This window comes from Leptonotus elevatus, chromosome 2 (assembly GCF_054856555.1).
Source record: "Leptonotus elevatus isolate MCC_2025b chromosome 2, RoL_Lele_1.0, whole genome shotgun sequence".
Lineage (NCBI taxonomy): Eukaryota > Metazoa > Chordata > Actinopteri > Syngnathiformes > Syngnathidae > Leptonotus > Leptonotus elevatus.
This window is the reverse complement of record NC_141240.1, coordinates 30,379,237-30,406,773: the sequence shown is the minus strand read 5'-3', so window position 1 is coordinate 30,406,773 and position 27,537 is coordinate 30,379,237. Positions and strand designations below refer to the sequence as shown.

General features: G+C 43.7%; 1 protein-coding gene across 2 annotated transcripts in view; it reads left to right on the top strand.

Moving 5' to 3' along the window:
* The window catches only part of rarga (retinoic acid receptor gamma a), a 50,254-nt gene extending 23,631 nt beyond the window's left edge, over nt 1-26,623 (top strand). Inside the window, exons 1-8 of one of the 2 annotated variants that reach the window (XM_086068730.1) lie at nt 7,051-7,529; nt 20,835-20,983; nt 21,219-21,360; nt 23,012-23,175; nt 23,610-23,786; nt 24,039-24,243; nt 24,366-24,524; nt 25,722-26,623. In XM_086068730.1, coding sequence (XP_085924856.1) covers nt 7,385-7,529; nt 20,835-20,983; nt 21,219-21,360; nt 23,012-23,175; nt 23,610-23,786; nt 24,039-24,243; nt 24,366-24,524; nt 25,722-26,092 — 1,512 coding nt within the window. In that variant the 5' untranslated portion in view covers nt 7,051-7,384 and the 3' untranslated portion in view covers nt 26,093-26,623. Of the gene's footprint in view, nt 1-7,050; nt 7,530-20,834; nt 20,984-21,218; nt 21,361-23,011; nt 23,176-23,609; nt 23,787-24,038; nt 24,244-24,365; nt 24,525-25,721 lie in introns of those variants that run through there. The other variant, XM_086068729.1, reaches the window with a different exon arrangement.
* Nucleotides 26,624-27,537: the final 914 nt, after the last annotated feature.

The window sequence follows — 27,537 nt, the reverse complement described above, 5'->3', positions numbered from 1 at the left end:
GCACTATTTAGGTGTTTGTGGCATCATTCATGGACAAAAAGAAGTGTCAAATTCACTAGAGTGCATGAAATAATATCGTTTCACTAAAAGCTTGATTTCTCCGTATTTGGGTCCAAAACAAGCGAAATCGGGTGAAAATAACCATTTTCTATTGTTGATTATTAAAGAACGGAATAAGGTAGAAACAAACTTTTTTTTCTGATGAAAGATGAAAGTTCAATCTTTCATTTGGTAGTATGTGTGTTTCCATAGTCCAAACAGAACATTTTCTGTGGACCTTGAAAGATCAGTCAAAATGCTTAAATCGGCTGGCACTGACGGCATCCCTTTTCTGAAAACGTCTGGCAGTCAAAGAGTTAATAACAAGCTTATTGATCGACCACTGCAGTACAGTGGACCCTCGCTATTCGCAGGGGATAGGAACGGGCTGGCCTGCGAACAGTGAAGAACAGCATACACCATAATTGACTGCGACCATAGGTAACCAAACTGTGCAGGTATAAACTGCTTGAAAATTGACAATATATTTAAGTAACTGTGACCTCTATTCACCAAGTGCACGCAAGCACTGAAAGTCATGACTTTCTGCTAATTGTGGCGCACCCAATTAAATGTTATGAGTGCCAAAACCTCATCAGAAATAAAACAGCCATCTGCCTCCTGTCATCCCTGCTCTGGCGGCCATGATCTACACAGCGAATTAGCCATGCTAGCCCTGGTCCATTTGTGTGCTCTTGTGCTGGTGACAGCTTGTGTAGCGCTGCTTGTCCTTGATCTATCAGTGACGCTGCAGCCGCCTCGCCTTTCATAAACAATTCAGCATCATCTGACATCCACACTTTCATCTCCCCGGGCCGCCACCAGTCATAGCATGGCAGCTTACTGAGGCTCCTTTTTGGAAAGAAATTCCCCCCACGTTGCTCTTTTTGGGTTTTAACCGATGCTGGTCATGATTCACCAAATAAAGCAGGATTGGACAGAAAGACCCTCTTTGTTTTCCTGACAATTTAAGCACTCGGGAGGTTTTTGTGAAATGGATAGTCCATGCTAGATCTGCTTCTCCAATGATATCCAACTAAACCCTGGTGGCTTATGCACTCTCAAGTTCCCTCGCTCGCTTCTCTCTCCTCTCGCTTTCGCAGCAGCCTTCCCCTTGGATTTCCTCTTCTTATCCCCTTTTTCAAGTTTGAGCCAATTGCCCTAAGTCCTGGAAACTTGCAGAAACTTTTTGAGCGCTTATGCCTGCTTTGGAGGAGGAGAGGAGAGGAAAGTCAGCTGAGGTTGCTGCTAAAGGAGAGGCTACAAATTGTGCTGCAGCCCTGACAAGATGACTTATGTAGATAAAGAGACTATGAAAACTGGGAGTGGGTAGGGTCTCCAGAAATCGTGGGCGGGCACCGTTATGCAAGCCTGCCCGTCCGTCATGCTGTATATGAAATAGACAGAATTGTTTTTTGGGGCCAAGCTGCTAAAATACTTTTTTTTTTTTTTTTTTTGTCATCCACACAACACGAGTAGCAAAATGTCATGATAGTGGAGCCACACAGAGAGAAAAAGGCTGCTGAAAGATGTCCAGGACTGATAATGTTGTGAAAAGTAGCACTGTGTTAAGCCTTTGGGGGGCGAGCATGTGAACAGAGGTGAACATAGCCGCCACTGACACTCTCTCATAACTCACATGCATCTTTCTGCCCATTTCCCTGCTCACTGACATATTGTATTTCTCTCAAGAGATATATTGTGTAAGAGTTAGATGACTGAAAAAGATTACATGTTGTGTGAAAGCACAACATATGTGGAACTGGCTGCTGCTTGATGAATGTGACGAGGAACACGACACAAAATTCTCGATTTTACTCTGAACTGAATCTATGGCTGTGTTCAGACTGCAGGAAAATCGGATTCCTCCTCAAATCCGATTTTTAGGGCTGTTCTTAGCATTTGTCCAACTGGTTGCTGTAGCAACAACGTCGAACGGAGGCGGTGCCCAGAGCAGTGTTTGACATCATGTGACGCTGTTTACCGCTCTGTACTCTGTACTGTGCAGTTTGTCACATTTTTACTCGCGACTGCCACCTCTGGCCCAAAGCTTAACTGCAGCATCTGTGTCAGGCTCATTGACGGTGCGCATGCGAGTATGTGCACAATCTTAAAGCGACAGCCACAGTTGACAAAGCAAGACTTGGACTTTATATGAGGTAAGAAAAACTCTGCCACACCCCTCCCTAAAGAAACTGTGGAGGGTGCAGGTCCGCACACTCTACTATAAAGGGAAGATATAAGTTGATAGGTGCAGTCAGAGTAAAACCGTCATGGCTCTTTGTACTCATCTGGGCGTTGGTGGAGCATGCATGATGTAGAAAAAGCTTTAATATTACCTTTTTAAACGGCACAATGCACCTTTAAAGTGATTTTATTTTATTTTTCTTTCTTTTCTTTTTTTTAACTACCATATATCTATGGCTACGACCGGTCACTATTTCGCTATTTCCGGTTGCGCATGTGAAGATCTGATGGGGTAGCAAGACAGGCTTCAGCGCAAGTAACGTAAACTGTCACTGTATTTCCGGGTGAGCATGACAGGAGCCGACGGGGCAGTGGAGCCGTCAAGGCGATTGACTGCCGAGCATGCGGGGAAACAGCCAGGCAGCGAACCGATTGGATATTGACAGCGCGGGCGCATTGGTTTTTGCACGCGTGGAGTGACGTCAGGACAATCAAATTCGTTCTGAGTGTTTTTCGAGCTGATCAGGCTGAGACGCATCCTGTCCAAATCGGATATGAAACTACCTCCCGCATGTGGTTTCAATCCGTCCCGCAAAATTCCCGTGGATTTCATGTGCTTTGTGACTGTTCAGACTACAAAGGAGCCATCCACATTCAATCTGAATGGTGTTAAAAATCTGATTTGGGCTGCCAGTCTGACCAAGGCCTATTTTGTCCCACTCTAAATTGAATATTTTATTTTTTCCAAGTGTAAATTTTACTCTGAGTAAATTTTACTCAAAAAGTATTTTTAGTGTGTACGAAAGAAATTGCTTATCACATGAAAAAAAGAAGAGATTTTGACTAAATTTTACTAGTTTATTATTATTATTATTATATATTTTTTAAGTTACACACGGGTTGAGGAACAAACTCACGACCTTCAGCCACTCTACCACCTGAGCTATGCCACTACTACTGTTTGCTTAAATCCAAGAGGAGACCAAAAACATCGCAGGAGCTCCGTGGCTCGGGGAGTAGATTGGCTGTCTCCCAACCTGAAGTTGTGGGTTTGTTCTTCAACCCTTGAGTCTTTAATAAAAATACATTTAAAAAATAACTCTCTTCCAAGTGTAAATTTTACTCTAATTAGAGTGGGACCAAAAAGTCTCAAAATTTACTGTACAGAATTTACTATGTAGGATTACACAATTTTCTCTGATCAGCTAAGCGACACCTTTAAAAATGGCACAAAAACAATCATTAGAATGTGTTTGGGAATCCATGCGTGTAACTTGAATCTGGCTGCGAGGGCGCTCTGGACTGGTGTTCACTGTCTCTATCATCACCGCCAATCTGTTTCGGCATGTCCACACACTGCACACAATGCTTCAGTCGTGGAAAAAAGTGTTGCATTCCTCCTCTCGCAGTGGCAGCGTGCTGCATTTGCAGTTTAAAAAGAAGCCATATTTTATTGCCTCACACACCACTGTGTTGTTGACTGTTTGGCTGGAACCGCAATGATTGTATACTGAGGAAGTGGCAACAATGTGTTGCATACGTCTTATCTGTAATCGGCATCAGCGTGCCAGACAGTAGTAAAGCCTGATTTTCTTGGACTCCAACACAGGTGTATACTTTATGGCCACTGTTGGCTTCCTTGTGGGATGTATAGATGGAGAGGTCACACGTGATTGTTAGAAAATCATATCACAAGAGGCATTGTGAACAAAAGCTGGCATTTTCCCTCCCAACACAGAGACCGTCTCACAACTTCGACACATTCCCCGAACTCAACGCAAAAGCGTAGAACTTTGTCAACCAAAACAAATCATGCAGTCAGGGAAAACTGGCTATGGGGAACTTGTTGAAATGGCGGGGGTATGCGCAAAGGGGGAAGCAACAGAGAGCGATGGAGAGACTTGTGAGCCAGAAAGTGAAGAACCAGGGCAAGATAAGTTTTTTTGGGGGGGAAAGTTAGTGGCCCAGGGGGGGTTTCTTCTCGAGTTCAATCTCTCTGGCCGGGAAGGAAGGGGAGGAGGGCGGGGAGGCAGGGACAGGCCTAGGTCAGCAGCAGAATGTGTGAGTATGTGTAGATTAGATGTCTAAACTCACTCCACAAAAGCCTCTCAAACGCTGGCAGACTCTCGGCTCTATGTGCAGTGCGCTCATAAGTGGACAACCTGGCTTTAGGCGTTTGTATTCTATTCTCGAACACAGTCCAATGGTAAAACCAGAAGAGAAGTCTATGGCCCATTAATCTCCAAAAACAAGAGTTTCAAGATTTGGCCCTCTGTGCTGTATTATAAATCGGTTGCGTTGCAGCTCATCGGTCCGGAGCACAGTCCTGGCAAACGCTGATATTACAGTGAACATGTGAACACCAAGGGATTAGTTAGCCTTATTTTCCAGGATGCTGTGAAATGAGCTGCTATATGAAAAAAGGCAGGAAGGAGATGAAAGATATGTGTGAGAGCAGAGCTTGTGAATCATAAATATGTGACTTGTGGTTGTGATTATTTCATCTTGAAACACATCCAGAGCAAAACCCGGTATTGTGCAGAGAAAAACAAAGGAAGAAACATTTTGACAACAAATTGTCAGAGGCATCTTTGATAGATGATGCTTTGTTATCTAACCTTACTGTCCTATTGTTGCTGTTATAAAGCTTCCTCTTTATGACCTGACAACTGTATGAGGAACCCAAAAAAACTACTGATGTTGTTTACTGTTTGTTGCAACAAAGAACGTGTGACCCTGTGTGTGCGTGTGTCAACGCATGTGCACTACTCTACTACTCAACCTGGAAAAAGACAAGTGTTCTCTACATTAAAGGGACTGCAACATTAAAAATCTACTTTTTGGAGCTTTTAGCCATGTTAAAATGCTAATTCCTCACCAAAAACATGACCAAAGTTGTGTTTTGCGCCATTCGTCCCTGTATGAGAAATTCTAGGTTATTCGGCTCTCCAAGCACCAGCCCCTCCCAACCTGAGAAAACGAGCTGTTGGCACGGTTTGACGTCATTGCGTGCGGCCCCACCCCCACACCGCCCATGCGGACTAAACGCACGCCCACTTTCTCTGAGACCTCCCCTCCATGGGATAATGACAAAAGTAGCCTTTATCAATAAACATTCTGTCCAAATGAATTCAAAGCAATCAATTATTCTTCACATTTGCAATGCCAAAATGCAAAAAAATTACAATTGGCTGTCTTAAAATTCATTGGTGTAAACTACAAGTAAAACATTTGCGGGGTTTTTTTCTCCTCCTTTCCTCTAACCTCTCTGCTCCCCTCCTCTTCCACGATTTCTTGCGGCAAGGACCCGTTTTGTATCAAATGTTTATTCAAGAATTGATGGCTTGCGATTTTTCAAATCGGCTTAAAACCTATCTGTATGTTTCGTGGGCGTTGCGCGAAGCAGCCGGCTCGGACGACGTCGTGAGAGGGACGCGGCATCCACAAGGGGAGAGGCGGGGTTTTACTGAACCGAGCGTTTGACTTCCGGGTAAGAAAAATAGCCACCGATATAACTCATATTTTATAAGAAATTACAACGCGATTGTGTCAAAGGTAAGATTTCATCATTATATGCCTAAAGTTAACTGTGGAAGGGCTTAAAATACCACAGTGTAGTCCCTTTAAGGAAAGGTTTCACGTCAATAAGCAGCTCAATCCAAATTAGTCAAGATGTGAAAGTGATTTTTCTTTCATGAAACAGGAAAAGGAGTGAAGTGTTAGACTGGGGAGGAGGAAGAGGAGGGGGCAAAATGCACTGTGTGTTTATGGAGAGCCTAGCCAGCAGCACAGATTGACAGGAAATTGTGTCTTTTTTGCCTGCTGGGCTGTACCACTTTGACTGATCTGACAGGGGGAGATGAATGTGAAGAGCTCCCAGAATGAAGCCATTGTATTATCATATATCTCCCATTGTATAAGGCTATTTGCTTTAGCACCACCAGAGTCTATCTGTCTGCTGAGCAACAGTTAGGACTGGCCTTATTTATGGTCAGCGGAGCGCCTATTGATTTGCTTTTGATGAATTAGCCCTGCAAGGGCATGGCTGTGCTGTTTAAATGTAATTGTTGGAGCTAAATGGGGGGAAATGAGTAGAGACTGAATGTGCAATAATGCCTCGAGTGGAAAAACAGGCTTCTCAAAAATCAGTTCACCTGAAGGAATCTATCACGTGTGCATCTAGGAGCGGGGTCAAGTGAACCTGTGAGAAGTGTGTCCAGCACATGGTGTGTTTGTGTATCAGCGCTATTTGTCTGTGTAAATGCACTGCAGGGATTGAGCAAGGCAACTCTCATTCATCACTGTTAAAACACTTCCAGAGAGCTACCCATCCTCTGTTCTCTCGGAAAACTAAGAGGAGGGAGGGACTTGCCTTGGCATCTGGTTTCTGGGTTCAACCTCAGCACAATGCACCCCCCCTTCCTCACTTTACTCTGTCTTTCTCTTTCTCCCACACTCACGTACACACCAGGCTAGTGGCTAGAGTTTAATATGGTTATGATTAGAGACGGGGGCTCAGAGGAGGGAGTGGAGGGGGCTCATGTTTACTGCAGGGCCAACTGGGGGAGGTGCGATCAAGACAGAGACCAGGTTTGAATGAAGGAGGGGGGCTATGTTTGTTTGTGTTTGGGGTTTGAAATGCGTAACACAAAAGTGGTTAGGCAAAACGGCAAAGAAAAAGAAAAAGAATGGGAATAAAGTTTTGTCCATTTAACCAGATCATCTCTTCCTCTTGTGCAGGCTCTGCTGATCCTCCTCTCCAGCTCTCCCCTCCCTCTCTGGCATTCTAGCTCTCTCTCCTCCCCTCTCTGTGAGCGTCACGCAGAGGCAGTTGGTTCACTCCGCAGTGTCTGGGTCTCAGGGAGAGCCGCGAGAGGCTGTTATTTAGGTCTGTTACAGCAGACGGGGAGCAGCTCAGGCAGGACAGGCAGGGGGAGACACGAGAGTCACGCTCAGCTCAGCCCAGCCCAGCGCCGCTCGGTCAGGCAGGAACTAGATCTGCATTCCAGCTGAGAGGGGAAGTGTGGAACTCAAGGCAAGAACGGAACGGCGGCATTTCCATGAGCTGTTGCTGCAGTTTGTTGCACCCGCTGACGTGAGCAGTGCAGACGAGACTGAGGGCTTGTAAAGAGATTTTTCCTGAGGGGTGGGGGGTGCCATGTTCGACTGCATGGAGGCGTTGGGAATGGGCCCCCGCCAGCTCTATGATGTCACCAGCCGTGGCACATGCATGCTGCGGAAGGCGAGCCCCTTCTTCGCGGGGCTGGACCCCTTCGCTTGGACAGGCAGTGCCAGCGTTCAGTGTAAGTGGCATCCTGTCTGGCTTTCTCACATGACACAGCCGTTCCTCTCTCTCTCACGCTTTCTCTCAAACACACACACACACACACACACACACTCCCTAGTTCGCTCTCTTTCAGAGCTGGCTTGTTTACCCCTCAGGGCTCGGCCAAGGGGGCTGCTGTCAGGGGCTAGCGAGCAGCACAGGAAGAGACTGGGACAGACAGTCTCCTCTCCTCCTCTTCCCACACCCCTCAGCCCACAGCTGGTTTGAGCTGCTCAGCCATCTGAGAGAAACTCTGTGCTATGATATGATATGCTCAGTGTGTGTGTGTGTGTGTGTGTATGTGTGTGAGAGTGAGTGTCATTGCGTGCTTGCCTGGCCATAATCTACATTTCGTCATGTGGGCTCGACACCAGAAAGAAGGGTTCTGGTGTGGTTCTCATGAAATGTTAATGACAAATGAAGCCTGCTCAATATAACAGATGATAAAAGTTGAACGTAGGCTGCCGCAGCATCCAAAGGTCGAAGGTTTGTTTACGCTTTTGGATACTAGATGGATAATGATATTCCTCTCGAGTCTAACAAGAAGCCATGAATTAATAAGTAGATGAATTATTTAACGGGAAAATGGATGAATAAATCAGAAATGTGGAATGCGCACTGGGAGATTTTTTTCCTTCTTCTCTCAATCGTCTCTTCTCGCCCCTCCAATTCCAACAACTGGCCCAGCTCTGGACAGACAAAACTGTGGCCCATTTCTATGCCCTTCCAGGGGGCCACTGGTGCTGTGTGAGAGAACATGCCAGATTTGAAACGGAGTGAGCATCTCTAGCTGCATAATATGGTGGAAGACATGTGAAGCAAGCAAAAAGCGAGACGCGACAGTGGAAACAAATCTTAGAGACGGGACAGTTGGGTAAACAGAATTGGCCTCTGATCATTTTTCATTTATTTCTGTTTGTCCATTCTCCTGCTTTTTGTTCCTTTTCACTGCCTGGGGTTGTTGGGTTGGGGGGGGGGGGTGTTGAGTCATCTGTCTTCATTAATCGTGAAGACACCAGCGTTTCAGTGGCTGTCATGCACACTGGCTCAGCTTTAATGAAGACAGATGCCCTGTCAGTGAAGTCAGAGGCCAGGGGGGACTCCAGCCAGCACGGCCTGCTCTGTTTAGTGAGGGGAGTCCTGATGATAACAAGATGAGATTTGTTTATTTAATCAATCAAGCATCTATGACCCCTCCCCCTTTACACATATGCACACACTCAAAAATTAGACCTCTGGATTCCAGAAGTAAATTTTTTCGTTCCTGCTTTGTTCCAGAAAAATCAAAGAGAGGGGGGGGGGAAAAAGTCCTGAGAAAGTGGCCCGAGGGGAAGGGAGTGGAGTCTAGCAGAGCAGAGCAAAGTGGAGGCTGCTGTGGTGTACTGTTTCAAGACCAATAACCTTTGTAAACAAGGCTACCCTATCCCTACACGAGGAGCCATAATGCCTCTCTTTACCGAAGCAGTTGCTCCTCATTGTCCTCATCAATGAGGTTGATGAATTGATGTTTGAGGCTGATATCTCATTAGACGGTCCAGCTGCCCTGCATAAAAACCTGCCTGCTTCATGGTCGCACACACACACCAAAATAACCGCATGGTTTGTAAAGAGTTGCAGAATTAATTAGTAGTCAAACATTGGTGTCATTTTGTTTAAGTCATTGGAATAAAGTACAGTAAATCGTTCTATTTGAAAATGTTTTCTATTTGAGGGGACACAAAGTGCCATAAAAAATGTATCCTCCCTAAATTTGGCAACAAAATGAGTGCATGCTATTGTGTTGGTGGTAAATCTCTGGAGGTGATAAGTGTCACTACTGTTGGCTGTCAGCCTCGGAACAATCGGAGGATTTAAAAGTGTGTGGTCAGTTTTCCTGTTTTTTGTTCACCAGAGGGAGACCTCAATGTCAGAGGTTAGTCAGGGGCTGCGGCCTGGCCAATGTCAGTTCTGCTCCATGTGTGGTAGCCTTGTGAGCGTGCTGAAAAGGGGACCCTTTCAACCAGCTTGACTTGTGTAATGCCCTTAAGTGCCTTATGCCATGGGGCTGCTACTACATCTGAGCTGCCTTACACGTAAAGATAATGGACACTGATTTAGTCATACGTCAATGAGAACTGAATTAGTCAACTGCCAGGGAAGCCATTTGAGGGAGCCCGAGCAGACCAATCGCCTCTCTGTCAATGTTCATTTGCTTAGAAGAATGAGGCAATTACGCTTTGCAGTTCTCCAGGGTCACAACAAGGGGAAGTGATTCTCTTCCACCAAAACATACCCCTGGATCCCAACATTTATTTGGATGCTTGCAAGTGATACTCTGAAGAAACTAATGAGATGCTAACAGATCCGTCAACCGTGTGAGAACACACTTCTTTGTTTTCCCTTAATGCGTCGTTCAAACACAAGCTGATTGGAATGCCTGTAAATTTGAACAGAAATGGCAAGACAAATAAGAGCTACTGTACCTCTGACCACTGCTACATTCTGGCCCAGATCATTTTCCCCCTGATGGAAGTCCACAGTTATTTCATTATAATTACAAAAGATTCAATTAAAAGATTAGAATGCCTGGGGGGCCCGGACGAAGGATAGATAGTGCTATCTTTCTCGTGGCGGTGTTGCTGGGTGGGGGTGTATGCACGGGGGAGAGCATGCAGGAGACTTGTGCTACAAAGCTTGCGCTTCTAATGAGGACTTGTCCGTGCTGCTATATACATAAACCCTGTTGATCCTTTCAAGATAATGTCAAATGAATGTGCTAAAGTTAAAAGGGTTAAGTAGTCAGCTGCTCCAAGGTCATTGGGTTGCAATGGATATGAGAGAGGGGCGGACTCTCACTTGTTTCAGTAAACTATTATGCTCCAACAAAGCACACAAGCTATGTAAACCAGAGCATTCCCACAACTTCAGTGTCGTTTAGAGTGACATGTTCCAAGCCCCCGATCCTTAATTATTCTGTAATTTGACACTCGGCAAAACACGCCATTGGGTTGGCGCCAGCACAAATCTTATTTTGCATGCTGCTTTTTACTGTGTGAGTAAATAGTATTTCTTATCAAACAGACTGAGCATGGGGATAATGTACCCACAATTGCATAGTTAAATGTCTGCCGTCTTACGTCACAATAGATACATCATTAATTAAAGGGGAAGTCAACCCCCTCAAAAAATTATTGATAATAATGTTCTATGCAGCCCCACTCGTCTAAATACGGTATTCTGGTTAATATTACATTTGTGAAATATGAGTTATGTACAGTAGCAAAATCCAGACATTTTTATCCATCTCAGAGGGCAGCCATTTTGCCACTTGCTGTCAACTCAAGATGACATCACAGTTGCTCAGGGCTCAGGCAATGGCCAATCACAGTTCACCTATTTTCGGAAGCTGAGCTGTGATTGGTTGTTACCTGAGACCTCGCTGTGCGATAGCTGTGGGCAGCTGTGAAGTCATTTTCACTCGACAGCAAGTAGCAAAATAGCTGCCCCCTGAGATGGATAAAACGGCTGGATTTTGCTCGATAACTCAATGTATGTCATGTTTGGACTAGAGAGGTCACATGTAACATATTATTGTCAAGAAATGTTTATGGTTGACTTCCGCTTTAAGCACACGTGCATAATCTAATAACAAACCATGTCATCCATTTGCATCGGTGGAGAATGGAAGTTTTCTAATATGTTGTCCACTGTGTCAGGGTACCTAATGTTGCGGTCAGTGAGTGCTCACAAGAAGCGTTTTTCAGTAGACACGCTTGTGTTGCGGTATCCCACCAACTGACAAATAAACAACACTGCCTATAAATAAACACATTCAGTCTTTCCAGTTGCTTTCTCCACAAGCTTTTTCATGCGCTATTCTGCTTATAGACAGGCGGCGATACCAGGCTTGCGTGGTTGGATTCTATATGCAATCTCCTATATGTCAATGACTGCAGTGTTTATGTGCCTGTTTGGGCACCTAAACTGCTGCGTCCAATCCAGAGACAGTCAATGTGCCAGGCTGGATTCCACAACCCCGTGTTGGAATCTGTTGCGGCCCTAATGGCAGTTTATAGCCCTCCTCAGCAGCGTCAGTCACACGGCTGTAAATAAAACTCATCAACCATGCACAGACTGAATATGTCACGTAACACTGAATCACAGTACCTTCCCGTCCATCTTATTAAAATCTCTTTGCAGTATTTCACACAGAGTGCTTTGCCTACAACCAAGCTGAAAAAATCTGAGCAAAGCTAACAAAACATGAAACTCAGCAATCCAAGCCAACAGCCTCGCATATCAGCATAGTGCAAAATGTGGACTTTTCACAATAGTTTGCATACTTCATATCTGGCTGCTGCTATTGTTGCTGTTTACTGAGAACAGAATCGCTTGCTTTTAGGCGTGGGCAATTGGCAGTCTTTGTGTGTGTGTGCACATTTGTGCGTATACAACGGCAAGCCCGCAACATTTTGAGATAGATATGTGTACAGTGTATATAGGAGCATGCGTGTATCACCTCGGAGCCATGTGTGAAGAGAGCAGCCCTGTTATCACCATGTTATTGACTGACAGCTTGGCTCCAGCGTTGCTAGGGGCTGACTGTTATGAGAAGCCGAGGCCAAGACGGGCCTCCGAAGCCAGACGAGCTTCACTGTTCTCCCTGTGTGAATGGCCTGTGTTTGTGCAGCAGTTTTTTGGCAGGGAATGGTGGGCGGCTGATGTTGTACAACTATTGTCGAGGCTTATGGGCGAATGGTGATGAAGGATTTGGTAGACGACGTGGTAGAAGACGGATTCTGCAACTGTCACAAGTCCTATTTTTTGGGGTATTTGTTTACCTGTAAGTGAGGGCGAAGGTGTGCAAGCTGCTAATGTACACTGAGCTTACTTTTTTAATGCTATGAATGTGAATGGGCACCCTAAGACTAAATAAGCCTTTGTGTGTGTTCTGCTCAAAGCAGGAAACTAGAGAACATGTTCACATCTTACATCTGCTCAGTCATCAGATTTCTCCCTAACCTACTGTCATATCTTTGAACCAGGACCACACATTTTTTTGCCTCACTGTGAACTCTGCAAATAGCTTGTGCACAGATGTGGAAATGTCCATGTTTATTTTAGTCTCGGGTTCTGTTATAGTCAGATTTGTATTTATTTACTTTGGATACAAGGTTTTCCCTGCCACAGCGATTATATTTCCTTTCATTTCACTGCAGCTTTCCCGATGCTGGTCTCTTTTGCACATTTTGTGCATGCGTTACAAACTCATTTAATCAGGCTACCCCTGCAGCCACTGCCCAACATCTTTCCTAATCTCTCGGCAGATTCTGACATTGACCAGGTGTCAGTGGAAACCGGGTACATATCTTCCACAAAAAGCACATTCTCACTATGCACACATGGCACATTCAGAAGCAAGTAGGTGCTCTCTAGATGCTTTAGCTTCACTGTAGTCCTGCTGTCTGTAGGCCAGGATGTGTCAACTCTAGCTCCGAAGTTTGAGCATGTATGCCAAAAAACACTGGGAGAAGAAGCCTGCTATATTGACAGACAGGAAGTCATCCAGCAAAGCAGTGAGGCGCTGCTGGGGATGATTTATGCTTTCTTCAAGAATGCTGAATGACTGCAAGGTACACTCTCATGGGCAAGTTTCTCAGAGTGTGTGTATATAGTGCTTTTTCTTTATTCTTGGATGTTGCTCTTGCACCAGCATCACACACGGGAGTGATGTGGATTCAGCTATTCCCCTTATAAACAGAAAACACACTAAAAATTGACTTTTCTTTGCGACATATTCTCACATGGCAAAATGTTCCACCATGAGCCCCTCTAAAAATTACATTGAAGGTTGTTGCTTCTAAGCCACAGCTGGGCGATCTGTTGGCAGAAAACAACTTCTCAGAATAACTCACACAGTAGTCACACGCCCATGAGCAAGTTTGAGGTTGGTTTGTGCCAGTTGTTTTAGTTTCAGAAGTCCCCACAGTGACACGGATGGCAAATCATTTAAGCACCGGAAAGCCACAGTTGTTGGGCGCTCGCTCACTCTCGTTTGACATTCTTCCTCCTCAGCTTGCCTTGATTAAATTGTTGCTTTTCACGTTATTATACTTGAAGCTAGATTGGTAGTTGCACACTACTGGGAAATACATTGTAACACAGGAAGTAGATGGGGAAAGAGTTTGGCAGTCCAAAAAACTTTGGCTTTCCAGGAAGACTTTCCACAGAAGTCAGATGTCACTTATATTGGACAAGGGGAGTGTCCGACTCCTAATCTCTGTTGTTAGTTCAGCACAGTGATGGGTTTGAGGTCAAAACTCTCAGATTCTTTGTAACTCAGTTTTGTGCGCTTGCTGCATTTGGGCACAGTCATGGCGAAACTGAAAATATAGTACAGAATTTTCCTAAATGTTTTAGTGTACTAAGCCCAGCTTCTGATTGATTCATACATTACAACAAGTTTCTCAGAGCTTTTGTCCAGTTTTTTGATCGCTTTATTTTTGTAAAACCATATACAAGTCCAATCACATTGGGAATGAGCTCTCTTCTAGTCTTGTCCCATTTAAGGCTTTCATTTGCTCATTTTGGTCTACAGCGCTTCCCTAATGGGTGGGAGTGAGTACTACTGTTGTTGTTTACATTAACCTCCTCTCCCCTCACTTCCTCTGACAGAGCAAGGCTGCAGCCACGGCCGTGCTACTTCTACTTTTGTAGGTTTCTATTGTTGTGGAGAGGAAGCAATAGCCATTGAATGAGTGCTGGAGACCTTGCCAGAGACAGACAGGTGAGAGCCAGGGCTACAGATGGTGAGAGGAAGTCTGTAAGGACGAGAAACAACCAGAGGATCAAAGGCTGTGGGCTTCCCTCGATGACTCTCTTCTCTCCTTGTCTCGCCCGCCTGCTTCCTCCGCTTGCTGCTGGCTTCCTTGCCTGCCCGTCGCTTGTTCCTGTGTTCTTGACATGATCAATGGCCCAAGGCTAAGCCATATTGCCAGGTTTGGGTTCACTCTCCAGTCAGTGAACTAAAGCTGTGCTCCATTCTCTTCTGGTGGGCAGATGAACAATCAGCTGGAGCTCACCACAGGGATGGGAGGCCACATATTTTCCACACAACTGCACTTGACTGTTTTCTTTTGCCCGAGTTTGCCATGAAAACCCAGTGTCTAAAATCGTTAGATTTTTTTAATTACATATGCTCCATATTGTCCCTCCCTAACTCTTTTTTTTTTTAAAGATGTCTCCTTGCTTAAGGACATTTGAAGGAAACCTTTTTACTGGGTTCATTGGGGACAGACCGTTTGGTGTTTGAAGCCAACGTGCGTGTGTGTGCGTGCGCGTGTGTTTGACAGGGTTGTGTGTTGCAGGAAAAGGGGATGCTTGTTGCCAAATGTCGGCTTGGCTGACTCCATCAAGAAAATATCAAAAGGCTCTTTTATGAGGTGTTGTAAAGAAGAAAGTGTCTTTTGAGCGTGTGAGCTGACTGCAAGGATAATTCCACTTTTTTTTTTATTGTTTGCGTCAGCATAATTACCCATGTTTTTTTTTACTTATTGTTTCAATATCAGTAATAAATAGAAAAAAAAGTTTTCCGAAAATGTTCAAATACGACTTTAGCAACTATGCTATTAGGCTAACGAAATGTGCCCTGAGGAGATCGTCTTATTCGACATGCTGCCATTCTTGCTTTTGCCTTTGTGCACTTTTATCAGGGCAGCGTGTGTGTGTGTGTGTGTGTGTGTGTTTGTACGCCATGTTGTACACAAAAGTCCAAGATTTCCTCTGCAGCCACTACGGCACCTGTGAGCAAACACTAAAACGTTTTACAAAATCTGTTCTCAGATTATATGTTTGCATCATCTGTTCACATGCCTGTCTCTCTCGTTTCTTGACTTTCTGCTGATTCTAACAGACTGGTGTCAATTCCTGGATGGATGTGTGTGCGTGTGTTTTTTTCTTTCAACTACTGGCCAGCTTAGAGAACACCAAGTTGCCTCATACTTTTGTCCATGGATCTATTTGACTGATTTCACAAATCAGCTAGGCGGAGTTTAGGGTGAATCGCTGGTGATGAGGTCTACGACAGCTGTTGACAACCTTGTCTACTGCTCAGCACCTTTAATGAAAGTATTACCTCCTCCTTGTCAACACACAAATTCCTCTCTCCTGGCTTTTGACTGCAACACTATAGTATACAAACCATTTCTTATCCTATTGTGGGCAGGTTGCATTGTGTGTGCCCTTGTCCAGAACCTAAGCCTTGTGTAAGTCACACAATGGACTCTTGATAGACTTCTTACATGAAAGCTAGCAGGTGACTCAACTGTGTGCAACAGAGCTTGAGCGAAACAGTGGAATGATGTGAGAGGTGGGAAATGTAAGCGGGACATAGACACAGCCACAAAAGCAGTGACGGAGATCCTCAGGAAAAAACTGGTTCCAAAAAAGGGGAAGGAAATGAGTGTGTTGTATGCTGGACCTTGCAGCAGAGGCCTCAGAGGGATGGCAGGAAGACGTGGGTTGAAAGACAAAGAGGAAAGTGGCACTACGACAAGGGTGTGGTACTTTCTTTTCCTCTTCTTTTTTTTTTTTTTTTTTAAGTCCCAGCTCTTGGTGCAGATCTGCTGCTGTGCCACTCGGTGTGTACTGAGGTAGAGAGCCAAGAACACCCACAAAGGTGCCAGCAAGTCCTCCAACCCACTGTTTATCCTCCCTCCTGCTCAATCTGCTCCCCTTCTGCCCCTTCTGCCTGCCCAGTAAAACACCCCTCTTTGAACAGAGAGCCCTACTTTGTGCCCCTCTCTCACGCGTCGCCGCCAAGCCTCGCACAATCTTTTAGCGCTCAGCAAATTGCGTCAAGAACACGCAAGCTTTGCAGCCTGTTTAATGAAGGTAAAGATGGAGACAAAGCCCCCACATGCCCACGCTCGCCGTCACACGAACATAATGAGGCCCTCACACACAGGATATTTTAATGGGGAACAGTGGAGCGCACTGGTACAATGTTAGGAACAGTCTGCCTTTTACAAATCAAACGTGGAGGCGGCTGTGAGCGTGCCTTGTGCACATAAACCCACGAGAGCAGGAACACCTTCAAACAGGACCGTGCGTGCCAATCACTCACACACTATATGGAACATTGTTCTCACGCTGTATAGCCACATTGGTATGCCAGCGTTGCACTTACGTAGCAGTATCCCATCAAAGATTCACTCACAAGATCTACAGGCCTATTGTGAAAGAGTACTTATTACGCTGCCAGACTGTCATATGCTACACAGTTAAAAGCAGGCTGTTGCAACACCAAGCACGAGCCGCATAGTCACGCCTTTGCTCGCATACTTAAGAAACACTCCCAGTTCCAGTTAGTGAACAACAGGCGCCTCCAGTGTTACCAGAAACTCCACACGCTCCTCTTCCTGAACGCTGCCTTTTTCCCTCTGCTATTATATACGTCCAACCTAAAGTAGATCGACTGACACGACCCAGAATTTAAAATAATTGACCTTTGTGAGGTCACCTCCAACTAAAGTGCTATTTCTGTCAGTTCATATTCCCGTATAATGAGGCTAATGATTCCACTCATTCCCACCCAGTGTCAAGTACTTAAGTGCAATGTAGTCCAGGTGGATTGCTTGTTTGTTAGTTTGTCCCTGGTGTTTGTAGCCACTGATAGTATCAGATTCTGCGTGTATGCATTAAGCCTGGTCATTGCAGCTGGGCCGCAATGAGAGAAAGGATTAGCAAGTTGATACCTGGCAGAAAACCAACAGTGGCTACTGATAAGTCAACTGGCTCTCTTTTTTTTTTTTTTTTGCCTCCCATCCTTTCCTAAACAACAGAAGCCACCCACCTATCCTCTCATCCTCTCATCTCATCCGTCCATCATCGGCTCACAAGCTTCTGCAGGCGGATTGTCATGCAAATGGTGCCCTAGGCATCGGAGCGCTGATAAGAAGGGCCTCTCATTTCACAGGGCTTTGTTTTCTAAACAGTGATGAGCTGAGTTGAGGAGACCGGCGAAAGGGGCTCATAGCAGCTGCCTGAATGGGTCCTCTTACTGCGGCGCCAAGTGGTTGTGGGTGAATTGACCAGCGCAAACTGAATGAGGTCAGAAGTCAGAAGTCCAAGAGTTGTGAACTCCTGAGAAGCCACCTTCAAACTTGTTGCCTTCACTAGCACCCGACCAATTAATCCCCCAGTTGATTAAATTGGACGATTATGGCCCTTGTTTGTTTGCCAATTATTTTTACCTTTATGTACTCTAACCACTTAACAACAGTTGTACACAAGTGACACTGGTCTCATTGTTTAATATACATAACCTTTTATCCCTAAATACTGATTATATCGTGAAATTTGTCGGTAAGGTCATTCTATTTAGTTGTCCTTCAAAACAAAATATTAAGTCTTAAAAGCAAGGCTTGGGTAAGCCATGCAAGTTGTGCAAGGAATTGACCTGGATGTCCAGTCCAGTCTTTTTATTATTATTTTTTTGTTTACACAAAACCTAAAGTCACGGTTTGTTTAAAAAACTAAAAAATAGTGCAACAAATCAAAGATCAATTAGTCAGTTAAATATGACACATTCAAATACAAAAACACATATGAGAAGAGATTCATAAAATATCGTTTAAAGCTGCATTTGGGAACAATTTGCCCCAAAATATCTTTACAATAACCTTTTTATTTGACCATTTATGATTTAAACATTTTTTAAATTAGTAGATTAACACCTTAGCTGTTGATAATATGAACTCCTGCAAGCCTCTGGCCAATAGTTTTTAGACTGAATTCAAGTTTGAATTTCCCGCCCCATGTCAGCTGATGTGATGTCGTATGTGCATTGTGTACGTAAAGAAGAGAAAATGCAGTTTCATTTTTCGGTCACAGGTGGCAGTAGCGATTCAAAATTAAATTAATTATTATAATTATTATATAAATTATATTTATATTTTTAAATTAATCAGCCGATTTAAACAGGAATCTGTATATATATTTTTTCCTGTCAAAAATCAGCATCAGCCTAAAAAAATCCATTATCGGTTGGGCCCAAGTGTCCACCATCCAAAAAGCGCTCTCCAAGATGGTCTCTCTTTGGCTGGCTTTTGATGATGATGATGATATGCGTTACAGCACATATGGTTGGTCCTTTTTCTACACTCTTGTCAGCACTCATGCAGAAGCCTCATTTGCTGCTGTTATTATTGCATAAACACAGAGGTTCATGGCACGTTCAGAGGGTTGCTGCTCTCTCCTCGACCCCCGCTTCTTTCTGACACTCCCGCCAAGATGATGAGGACTGCCACCAAAGTTTTCAACATTTGGCTTTGAGCTTGCTGTGTAAATCAATGGAAAATATTTTTGACCTCCAGCAACGTAATGCTTTGAGGAACAAAATTACAAGTGGATTCCTAAAAGTTCAATTGGAACAGTCCAATTATATGAATAACAGATGTTTGAGCTGCAGCCGACAAGATGAAAAATGTCTGACATATTTCTGTTAGAGTCATCAATGAGCTCGTCGTTGGCCACCATACAAGTGGTGCTATTGGTCAGTTTGGTCTTGAACAAGACTTTCCTTCACTGTGACCTTTCTCCCCTCCCCCTTTTTCTCTTCCCAATCAAATTCCTCCATTTATGTCCCTCTTTCTTCTTTTTGAAGTCTTCTCTCCCTTATAAAAATCCAAGCTGGTGGTTTTCGCTGCAGCCTTGGGTGTGAGAGAGGGGGAACAAGTAGTGGGAGTAGGGGGGTTGTAGGTTAAGTTTAGGCTAGCCCTCTGAGCTGTCCATTGAGGGTACTGGGGGGAGGTGGGTGTAGTAAAAGTACGAATTTTAGAGCCTCCCTGTTTTCATTTTATTATTGGCTTTTTTTACGGGTGGGGAGCTACAGCTGGTGTGAGTGAATAGCTGCCCAAGGTGACCGAGTCCCAATAAAGTGAAGGCCAGCCTGGCCGGGGCCTCCAGCCAGGCTATGGGACCGCCTTTATAGGCCGCCTTACGAGCTGAGGCCTCTATTAAAACCTGGCAGGGCTGCACCGAGGAATTTAGGGCCAGGAAACAAGAGAAAAATAGGGTTTGTGTGTCAGGGGGTGGCGGGATACCAAGTTGAAGGGGGGGTTGAAGTTTAAGGGTGACTAATGGGGAAAGTTGAAAGAGTTGCATGTGTGAAGAGGGCCAAGTGCTGTATGTGCGTTAGCACATGTTGCAGAGGAACTTAAGATCCATGTATATTTGGCCCGTATCAGACCCATTAGTATAAAATACTCAAGTTTAATGTAGCGTAACAAATACAGCGTATGACTTGAGGTCACATTACTGATGTCACAATTGTGGTGCTGGTGTCACTTTTAGCACATACAATATACACTGCCAGCTGTGTGTGTGTGTGTGTGTGTGTTAGATGTACTCGTGAGCAAATGTCAGTCTGTGGAATGATGAGCAGCCAGTTTTGACTCATTCTGTCACCTGGCCTTATCTGATGATTTGTCAATCAACGGCAAAACAGAAAAACTGTTCTAACTCAAATGCCAAGCAGTCATATTGTCCTCACAATTACTCAGGATTGTAATTGGCTTCTGAGCTTAAGTCCAGTACTGTAGTTCATATTTTATTCATCTCTGTGTACTGTCCAATATTTGTATGTAAGAATACAACTTTTGTATGTTTCACAGAGGGACTTTAAAATTTGCTTCTTACAAAGTTAATTTGGGATATATTATACAACATTCATTTTGTTCCTTTGAGTTGAGAAGCGTATACATGTCCTTCTTTAACTTTTGAAATCATATCTGTATCTTCATATCTTTAGGGTGAAACCTTTATTATTGACACAATAACGGGACGTTTCATGTTATACTTAAATTGCTATTAAATAGACAATCTAGATCAGTTTGGGATGTGAGTAAGTTTGGCATTAACGTTTCATTTGCAAGCCAATATGGGTTCATTAAAATATAATTCATTATCATTACAAATATTGAAAGTATAGATTTTCTACATAACCACTGGGTGGAGGTAATAATCTATCTATCCATCTATCTATGTATCTATCTATCCGTCCATCCATCCATCCATCCATTATATCTACCACTCAACATCTGTTGCTGGGTTCACAAATCAAAACAAATCAATCACAGAGAAGAGAAATGCCACTGGCTGTCATTTCATCCTTGAAAGCAATTCTAAACAGTCATCATGCTTCATGTATCCCAACGAGCACATCACCGCCGCAGGACAATGGTTTGTGACATATCACATGCTCATGTGTTCTGCTCTTTTTCTTCCTCCCCCTCTTCTGTAGCGGTGGAGACCCAGAGCACCAGCTCAGAGGAGATGGTACCCAGTTCTCCATCTCCACCTCCCCCACCTCGTATCTACAAGCCCTGCTTTGTGTGCCAGGACAAGTCCTCAGGGTATCACTATGGGGTTAGCTCCTGTGAGGGTTGCAAGGTGAGAAGATCCCCCTGTAGTAACACTACTCTGCTCTCTCGCATTTGGAAAATTGCTTAGGCTGCTATTACCTGAGAAAATGAAATTGCAAAGAAAGACAGAGCGTAGAACTGCAAAGTTTAAAAATAGAGGGTGGCTTGCAATTAAAATGTCACATAATTTGATGGCTTGACTATAATGGAGAACATCTCTCTTGTCATCTCCCCTTTTGTCTCGGCCCCTCCCAATGCTTTAGGGTTTCTTCCGTCGCAGTATCCAGAAGAACATGGTGTACACCTGCCACCGAGACAAGAACTGTCAGATTAACAAGGTCACACGCAACCGCTGCCAGTATTGCAGGCTGCAGAAGTGCTTTGAGGTCGGCATGTCCAAGGAAGGTGAGTGCTACAATTCCAGTTCATATACTAAGTCACAAACACATCAGGAGTTGATGATTTGACTCTGAAAGAGGGATGGGCATTTGACTACATCTCATTATATTTTCATGCACAAGATGACTGATTTAAGCCATGCTTCCAACAGGTGGTACAGTTCAGCTCGCCATTCTACAGTTTGCTTTGCCAACAAAAACAGCATGACAAACAAAAGAATAGCGAGAAATTTTATCTCATCGTTTCATAGTTTCATCGTCCATGCCCTGCTATATTGCAGTTGTTTTTTTATTAGGGATGTTTCATACCATTTTTTTCCCAGACCAGTATGAGTACTCACTGACGCCAATATTACTACTAATTATGATACATAACATTTCTATTAAACCCATGACAGATCATTTTAAAGAAATGTATTTTGTTAGTCATGATAAAAGGGAGAGCATAATCTCTCTGCAATAGAAAATTTAAGTCCAAAAGAAAACACAAACAACTAACTCTGAATTTAGGATTGAGACAAAAGTGTAAAATAAAACTGACTACTTGAGTTTTAGTCTCTGTTCAAAATACTTAAATTGAAGCTCAGGAACTAGAAATTCATCATACTACCCAAATTGAGTTAGCAAATAAACATATAATTTTGGTAGCATATTTTTAACAGCACATTCTGCATCAAAAATTATACAAAAACTACAAGACATGCCATATTGTCCACACATTTTCTACTAAGTTTTTCGGGGGGTGTTCAAATAGGCTTAGGACATGTTTCAAAAGTGTGTTTTTATCATTTAAAATGTGTTTAAAGCGTGTACTAGGGTTAAAACTGGTCGCTTTACGGTCTATCACAGATTTTGACCTGTTGCTGGTTGATCTGGAATGTATTCCCCAGGATAAACGGGGCTTCATGTACTGCTATCCGTGTATTTCAAGTCCCACTCACTGTGTGCAAGTTAATCGGCTGCGGCAGAAAGTCAAAGCTAACGATTGAAGTGCTCACACTGTGCGTGCGGCCTGTTGTTGTGCCATCCTGTACTGTCGGAGTCATGTGGCAGGATTCAAATTGTGATTGTCAATGTGACTCGAGCAGTCATATGACTACTTTCTTTTACTACAACACACTCAGGCTTATTGTAAGTGGAAAACATTTGAAGTTGCCGTGGTGGTGGCAGAATTCACACCATTTGCACAAAGAAAGACACGCACTTCTGCCCTTTTCAGAAGTCGGGGTGGACGTCTGGGTGCAAATAGCAGTTTGTCGCCCCGCGCACAACCCCTGGGACACGCACGAGGGTGTAATGTTTTGCGTGGGATGTACGTTAAGACCGGGATCACATTGTGCCTCTGCTATTACTGGATATCCTGAGAGGAAGGAAAGAATGGGAGGAGGGAGAGGAGGGAGAGAGTAGACTGGCCTATCAAATTGATAGAGAGATGGACAAGGAAGAGAGTGGCGATAAAATGGAGATAGTCAACGACCAAGCAGTGCTAACGGAAATATGTTAATACTGTTAAGGGCAACTTCAGTGAGTCGTGATGCTGGTAAAAACAACACAAAGCATGAGTCTTGTCACATGTGATCACAAGAGAACTCTTTGCTGCTTTCACGAGGAAATTTTTTTCTTTTCTGCACCCCCCACCGCCCCTCCCCTCCATTTAGCGGTACGCAATGACAGAAACAAGAAGAAGAAGGATGTGAAGGAGGAGGTGGTGCTCCCGGAGAGCTATGAGCTCAGCGGAGAGCTTGAGGAGTTGGTCAATAAAGTCAGCAAAGCTCATCAAGAAACCTTCCCGTCACTTGGCCAACTGGGCAAATACACCACCGTAAGTCTCACGCACGCACGCACGCACGCACGCACGCACGCACGCACACACACACACACACTGATGTACCCCTGACCTTCTTCTTTTTTTTTTTTTTTCAAGTGTTACCAACAGTTCCTAAGTTGCATTTAAATCCATAAATTCACCGTAGCTTTCCCAACGTTGTGGTGGCTTAACTAATTCAGTTCCCCATTTAGCCATCTGTGAGGCCTCCTCCAATGATTGATGCAACATGTAAATAGATTTCGCCTCGTTGATGGATGTAAAATGTAAATGGGCTGTGAGGGCTCGGAAACACGCTCGATGCAAACAGGGTTGCCCACCGCCTCCGCAGGCAGGACGCTGATTCGTCTGTGCTTTGTGTGTGTGTGTGTGTGTGTGTGTGTGTGTGTGTGTGTGTGTGTGTGTGTGTGTGTGTGTGTGTGTGTGTTCAGAACTCCAGCTCAGACCACCGTGTCCAGCTTGATTTGGGTCTGTGGGACAAGTTCAGTGAGCTCTCCACAAAATGCATCATCAAAATTGTGGAATTCGCCAAACGGCTGCCAGGTTTCACCAGCCTCACCATCGCTGACCAGATCACCCTTCTTAAGTCTGCCTGCCTGGACATTCTAGTGAGTACCCCCCCCCCCCTTTTTTTTCTTGCCTTAGAAATGTTTTGACAAAAAATACTGGCACCTGGTGGACATCTTAGGTAATTCAAGAGGACTTGCCTGTTTTATATTGACCTTGATGTGTATTGGTTATGAGACTAAATTGGCTCTAATAAGACGTCACTTTTTTCTTCTGACAATATTTTGTTGAACTTTAAGTCAAATAATAATTACAGTAAGTAATAAGTGGTACCCCTACCCACCCCTCCACAGATGCTGAGGATCTGCACACGCTACACACCAGACCAGGACACGATGACCTTCTCTGATGGCCTGACTCTAAACCGAACTCAGATGCACAACGCTGGTTTTGGTCCGTTGACCGACTTGGTGTTCGCCTTTGCCGTCCAGCTTTTACCTCTGGAGATGGATGACACTGAAACCGGCCTCCTCAGCGCCATCTGCCTCATTTGTGGAGGTACTGCAGCCTGATTTGTCATTGGCACTGTCTGATCAAGGAGATTTGTGCGCATCTTATTAGTGACGACCTGTATGGTAAAGTACATACTTTTAAGGAGTGCTCTCTACATTCTTCATCAGATCGTATGGATCTGGAGGAGCCCCAGAAAGTAGATAAGCTGCAAGAGCCTTTGCTTGAGGCGTTAAAGATTTACGCCCGCCGCCGTCGCCCCAACAAGCCCCACATGTTCCCCCGTATGCTCATGAAGATTACGGACCTCAGGGGCATCAGCACCAAGGGTAAAGACAGCTTGTATTTGGTCAGATACATATTCTTCAATCGAGATAATAGCAAAACAAAGAAATATGTTACCCAAAGAGTAGTTGTTTTCTAGTGAAAAAGATTCAACTTTGACAATTATGTATTGTTTACTGCTTATCTCATTCAAGAGCCCGAAACCAGTTTTCATAATAAAACAATCACCAATACAATGGACACATTTCACCTCAAGCATCTCAAAAATGTTGATGCGACAAAAGCGACATCTAGAGGTCAACCTGATGAACAGCAGCCATAATAATAATGGCTTCTACAGTATGTCCTCCATCGTTGTCCTTTGCTTACTGTTGCATCCTTGTTCAATGTTGGATGACTTCACACACACACACACACACACACACACACACACACACACACACACACACACACACACACACACACACACACACACACACACACACACACACACACACACACACACACACACACACACACACACACACACAGAGGGATAATAATCAATTGATTGTTTGGAATGCATTTATTGTCTGGAATTGATTAACTGAGACAAAAAGGAGTTTTCACTTGGCTTGGCTGCAACCAACAGAGATGCTGTTTATCTAGCTTTTACGAGCTTACAGCCTAAAGAAGAGGCAACATGTCGCAGCTATGGGAAATTTACCTACATTCCTTCTATAAAACAACTGCTACAACAATGGATCAACAATCAGAAGACAGAGTAAGATTCTCCAAACTCCATCTGTAATCAATTTTTTTTAAACGGTTTATCCTCATTAGGGTAACAGGTGAGCTGGAGCAAATCCCGGCTGACTTTGGGCAAGAGTACAGTTACACCCTGGACAGGTCACCAGCCAATCACAGGACACAAATAAACAAACATACCATTCAACACTCACATTCACACATTTGGACAATTCAGATTGTCAATAAATGTTTTGGGAATATGAGAGGAAGCTAGTCTACCTGGAGAGAATCCACAACATGCCAACTGCACAAAGGAAGGCCTAGGCTAACCACTATTACAAATAGCTAGCTAGCTAGCTACTTTATTTATAAAAACTGTTATACATCAACGAGTAACAGAAGCGAGATCAAGGTTTATCGTTTCAAGGATGAACTGAACTATATCGCACAATAAAGCTTGACCCATGTTAAATCATGATATGCACTGACATGACACCACCATATTTTTTTAGGTGCAGAGAGAGCCATCACTCTGAAGATGGAAATCCCAGGCCCGATGCCTCCTCTGATCAGGGAGATGCTGGAGAACCCGGAGGCTTTCGAGGACCAAACGGAGCGCAACGACAGCCCGCCCCCGCCCCCGCAGCCACCTCTGCCCCCCACCCTTGTGCTGAAGCAGGAGGCCGAGGACGAGGATGACAGCTGGGCTACGGAGAACGGCAGCGAGCCGTCGCCAGAGGAGGAAGAGGAGGACGACGACGATGAGGACGTGGGCGATGAAGAGAGAGACAGGGGCTCGGACAGCGACGGGGAGCAGTGGGGGGTTCTGGATGCCATCGATTTAGACGGCACCAGGAAAGGCCTTGTAGGGAGGGCTCAGTGAACAGCCCATTTCATACACATGCACTGATTGATGACATGCACACACACACACATACACACGTACACACAAACACACACAGATCACCTCACTCCATCTCCCACCTCAATAAAAAGCTGGCCTTCTCAGTCGCCTTCGCCCCCATCCCCCACATCCTGATGTCCTCCACAGTGGAGCCTTATGAGTTCAGAAGCATTAAACTGTGGCCCACATGCTCCATGACAAATGAACTCCAGACACATCAAGCAAAGGAGAGATGACAGTAAAACACACACACACACACACGTGCAAACTCCTGTCAAGGCCAAGGGGGATGTTACATGACAAAACGAAGCGAAGCTCTCATGTCTCAACTATTGTTGTTCCAATCTTTAGAGGACAAAGCACATTTCTCAAAACAAACGCGAGTACAAGGCAAAACCAAATCACATTATGTTAACCTTTGTTTTTGTGGTTATTGCTTGACTATTGTTTTTCTTTCTCAATTTATGAAAGTCCATATATATATATATTTACCTTTATAGTTATGTCTTTATTTGTTATATATATATATATACATATATATATATATATATATACATACATATAAATATATATATATACATATATATATATATATATATACATACATATAAATATATATATATACATACATATAAATATATATATATACATACATATAAATATATACATATATATATATGTGTATATATATATATATGTGTATATATATATATATATATGTATATATATATGTATGTATATATATATATATATATGTATATATATATGTGTGTATATATATATATATATATATATATATGTGTATATATATATGTGTGTATATATATATATATGTGTATATATATATGTATATATATATATATATATATGTGTGTATATATATATATATGTGTATATATATATGTATATATATATATATATATGTGTGTATATATATATATATGTGTATATATATATATACATACACATACATATATATATATGTGTGTATCCTTGTTTATTATTTTTCAAGAGCTTTCCTGAGAGGATATTCAGAGGGAAAGCAAAATGCAGGCTGCGTCTTCCGTAACAGTTCAACAGACTTTTTTTTTTTTTTTTTAACAGAGCAGGAAAGGGGAAGAGGGACTCACTGTGGCCGACAGTGATAATCAAACCGTGAGAACTGTTGTCACGTTGCAGTGAATAATCACGACTCTGTTGTTTGACAAATTGGTGGCGATTTGTTTTGCTTGGCTCTTTCAGGCTGCCACTTTTGAATTCAATGTTGTGCCAAAGTTAGGGAAAGTTCAAATTTTGAGGGGTGGGGGGAGTTTGACTACTGGCAGGTCCACAATTCGTACACACGCTCCTCTTTCAGCTGTTACAGATTTACACCTGATCGTACATGTAGCACTTTTGTACAAGACTAACGCATTGGCATGTTC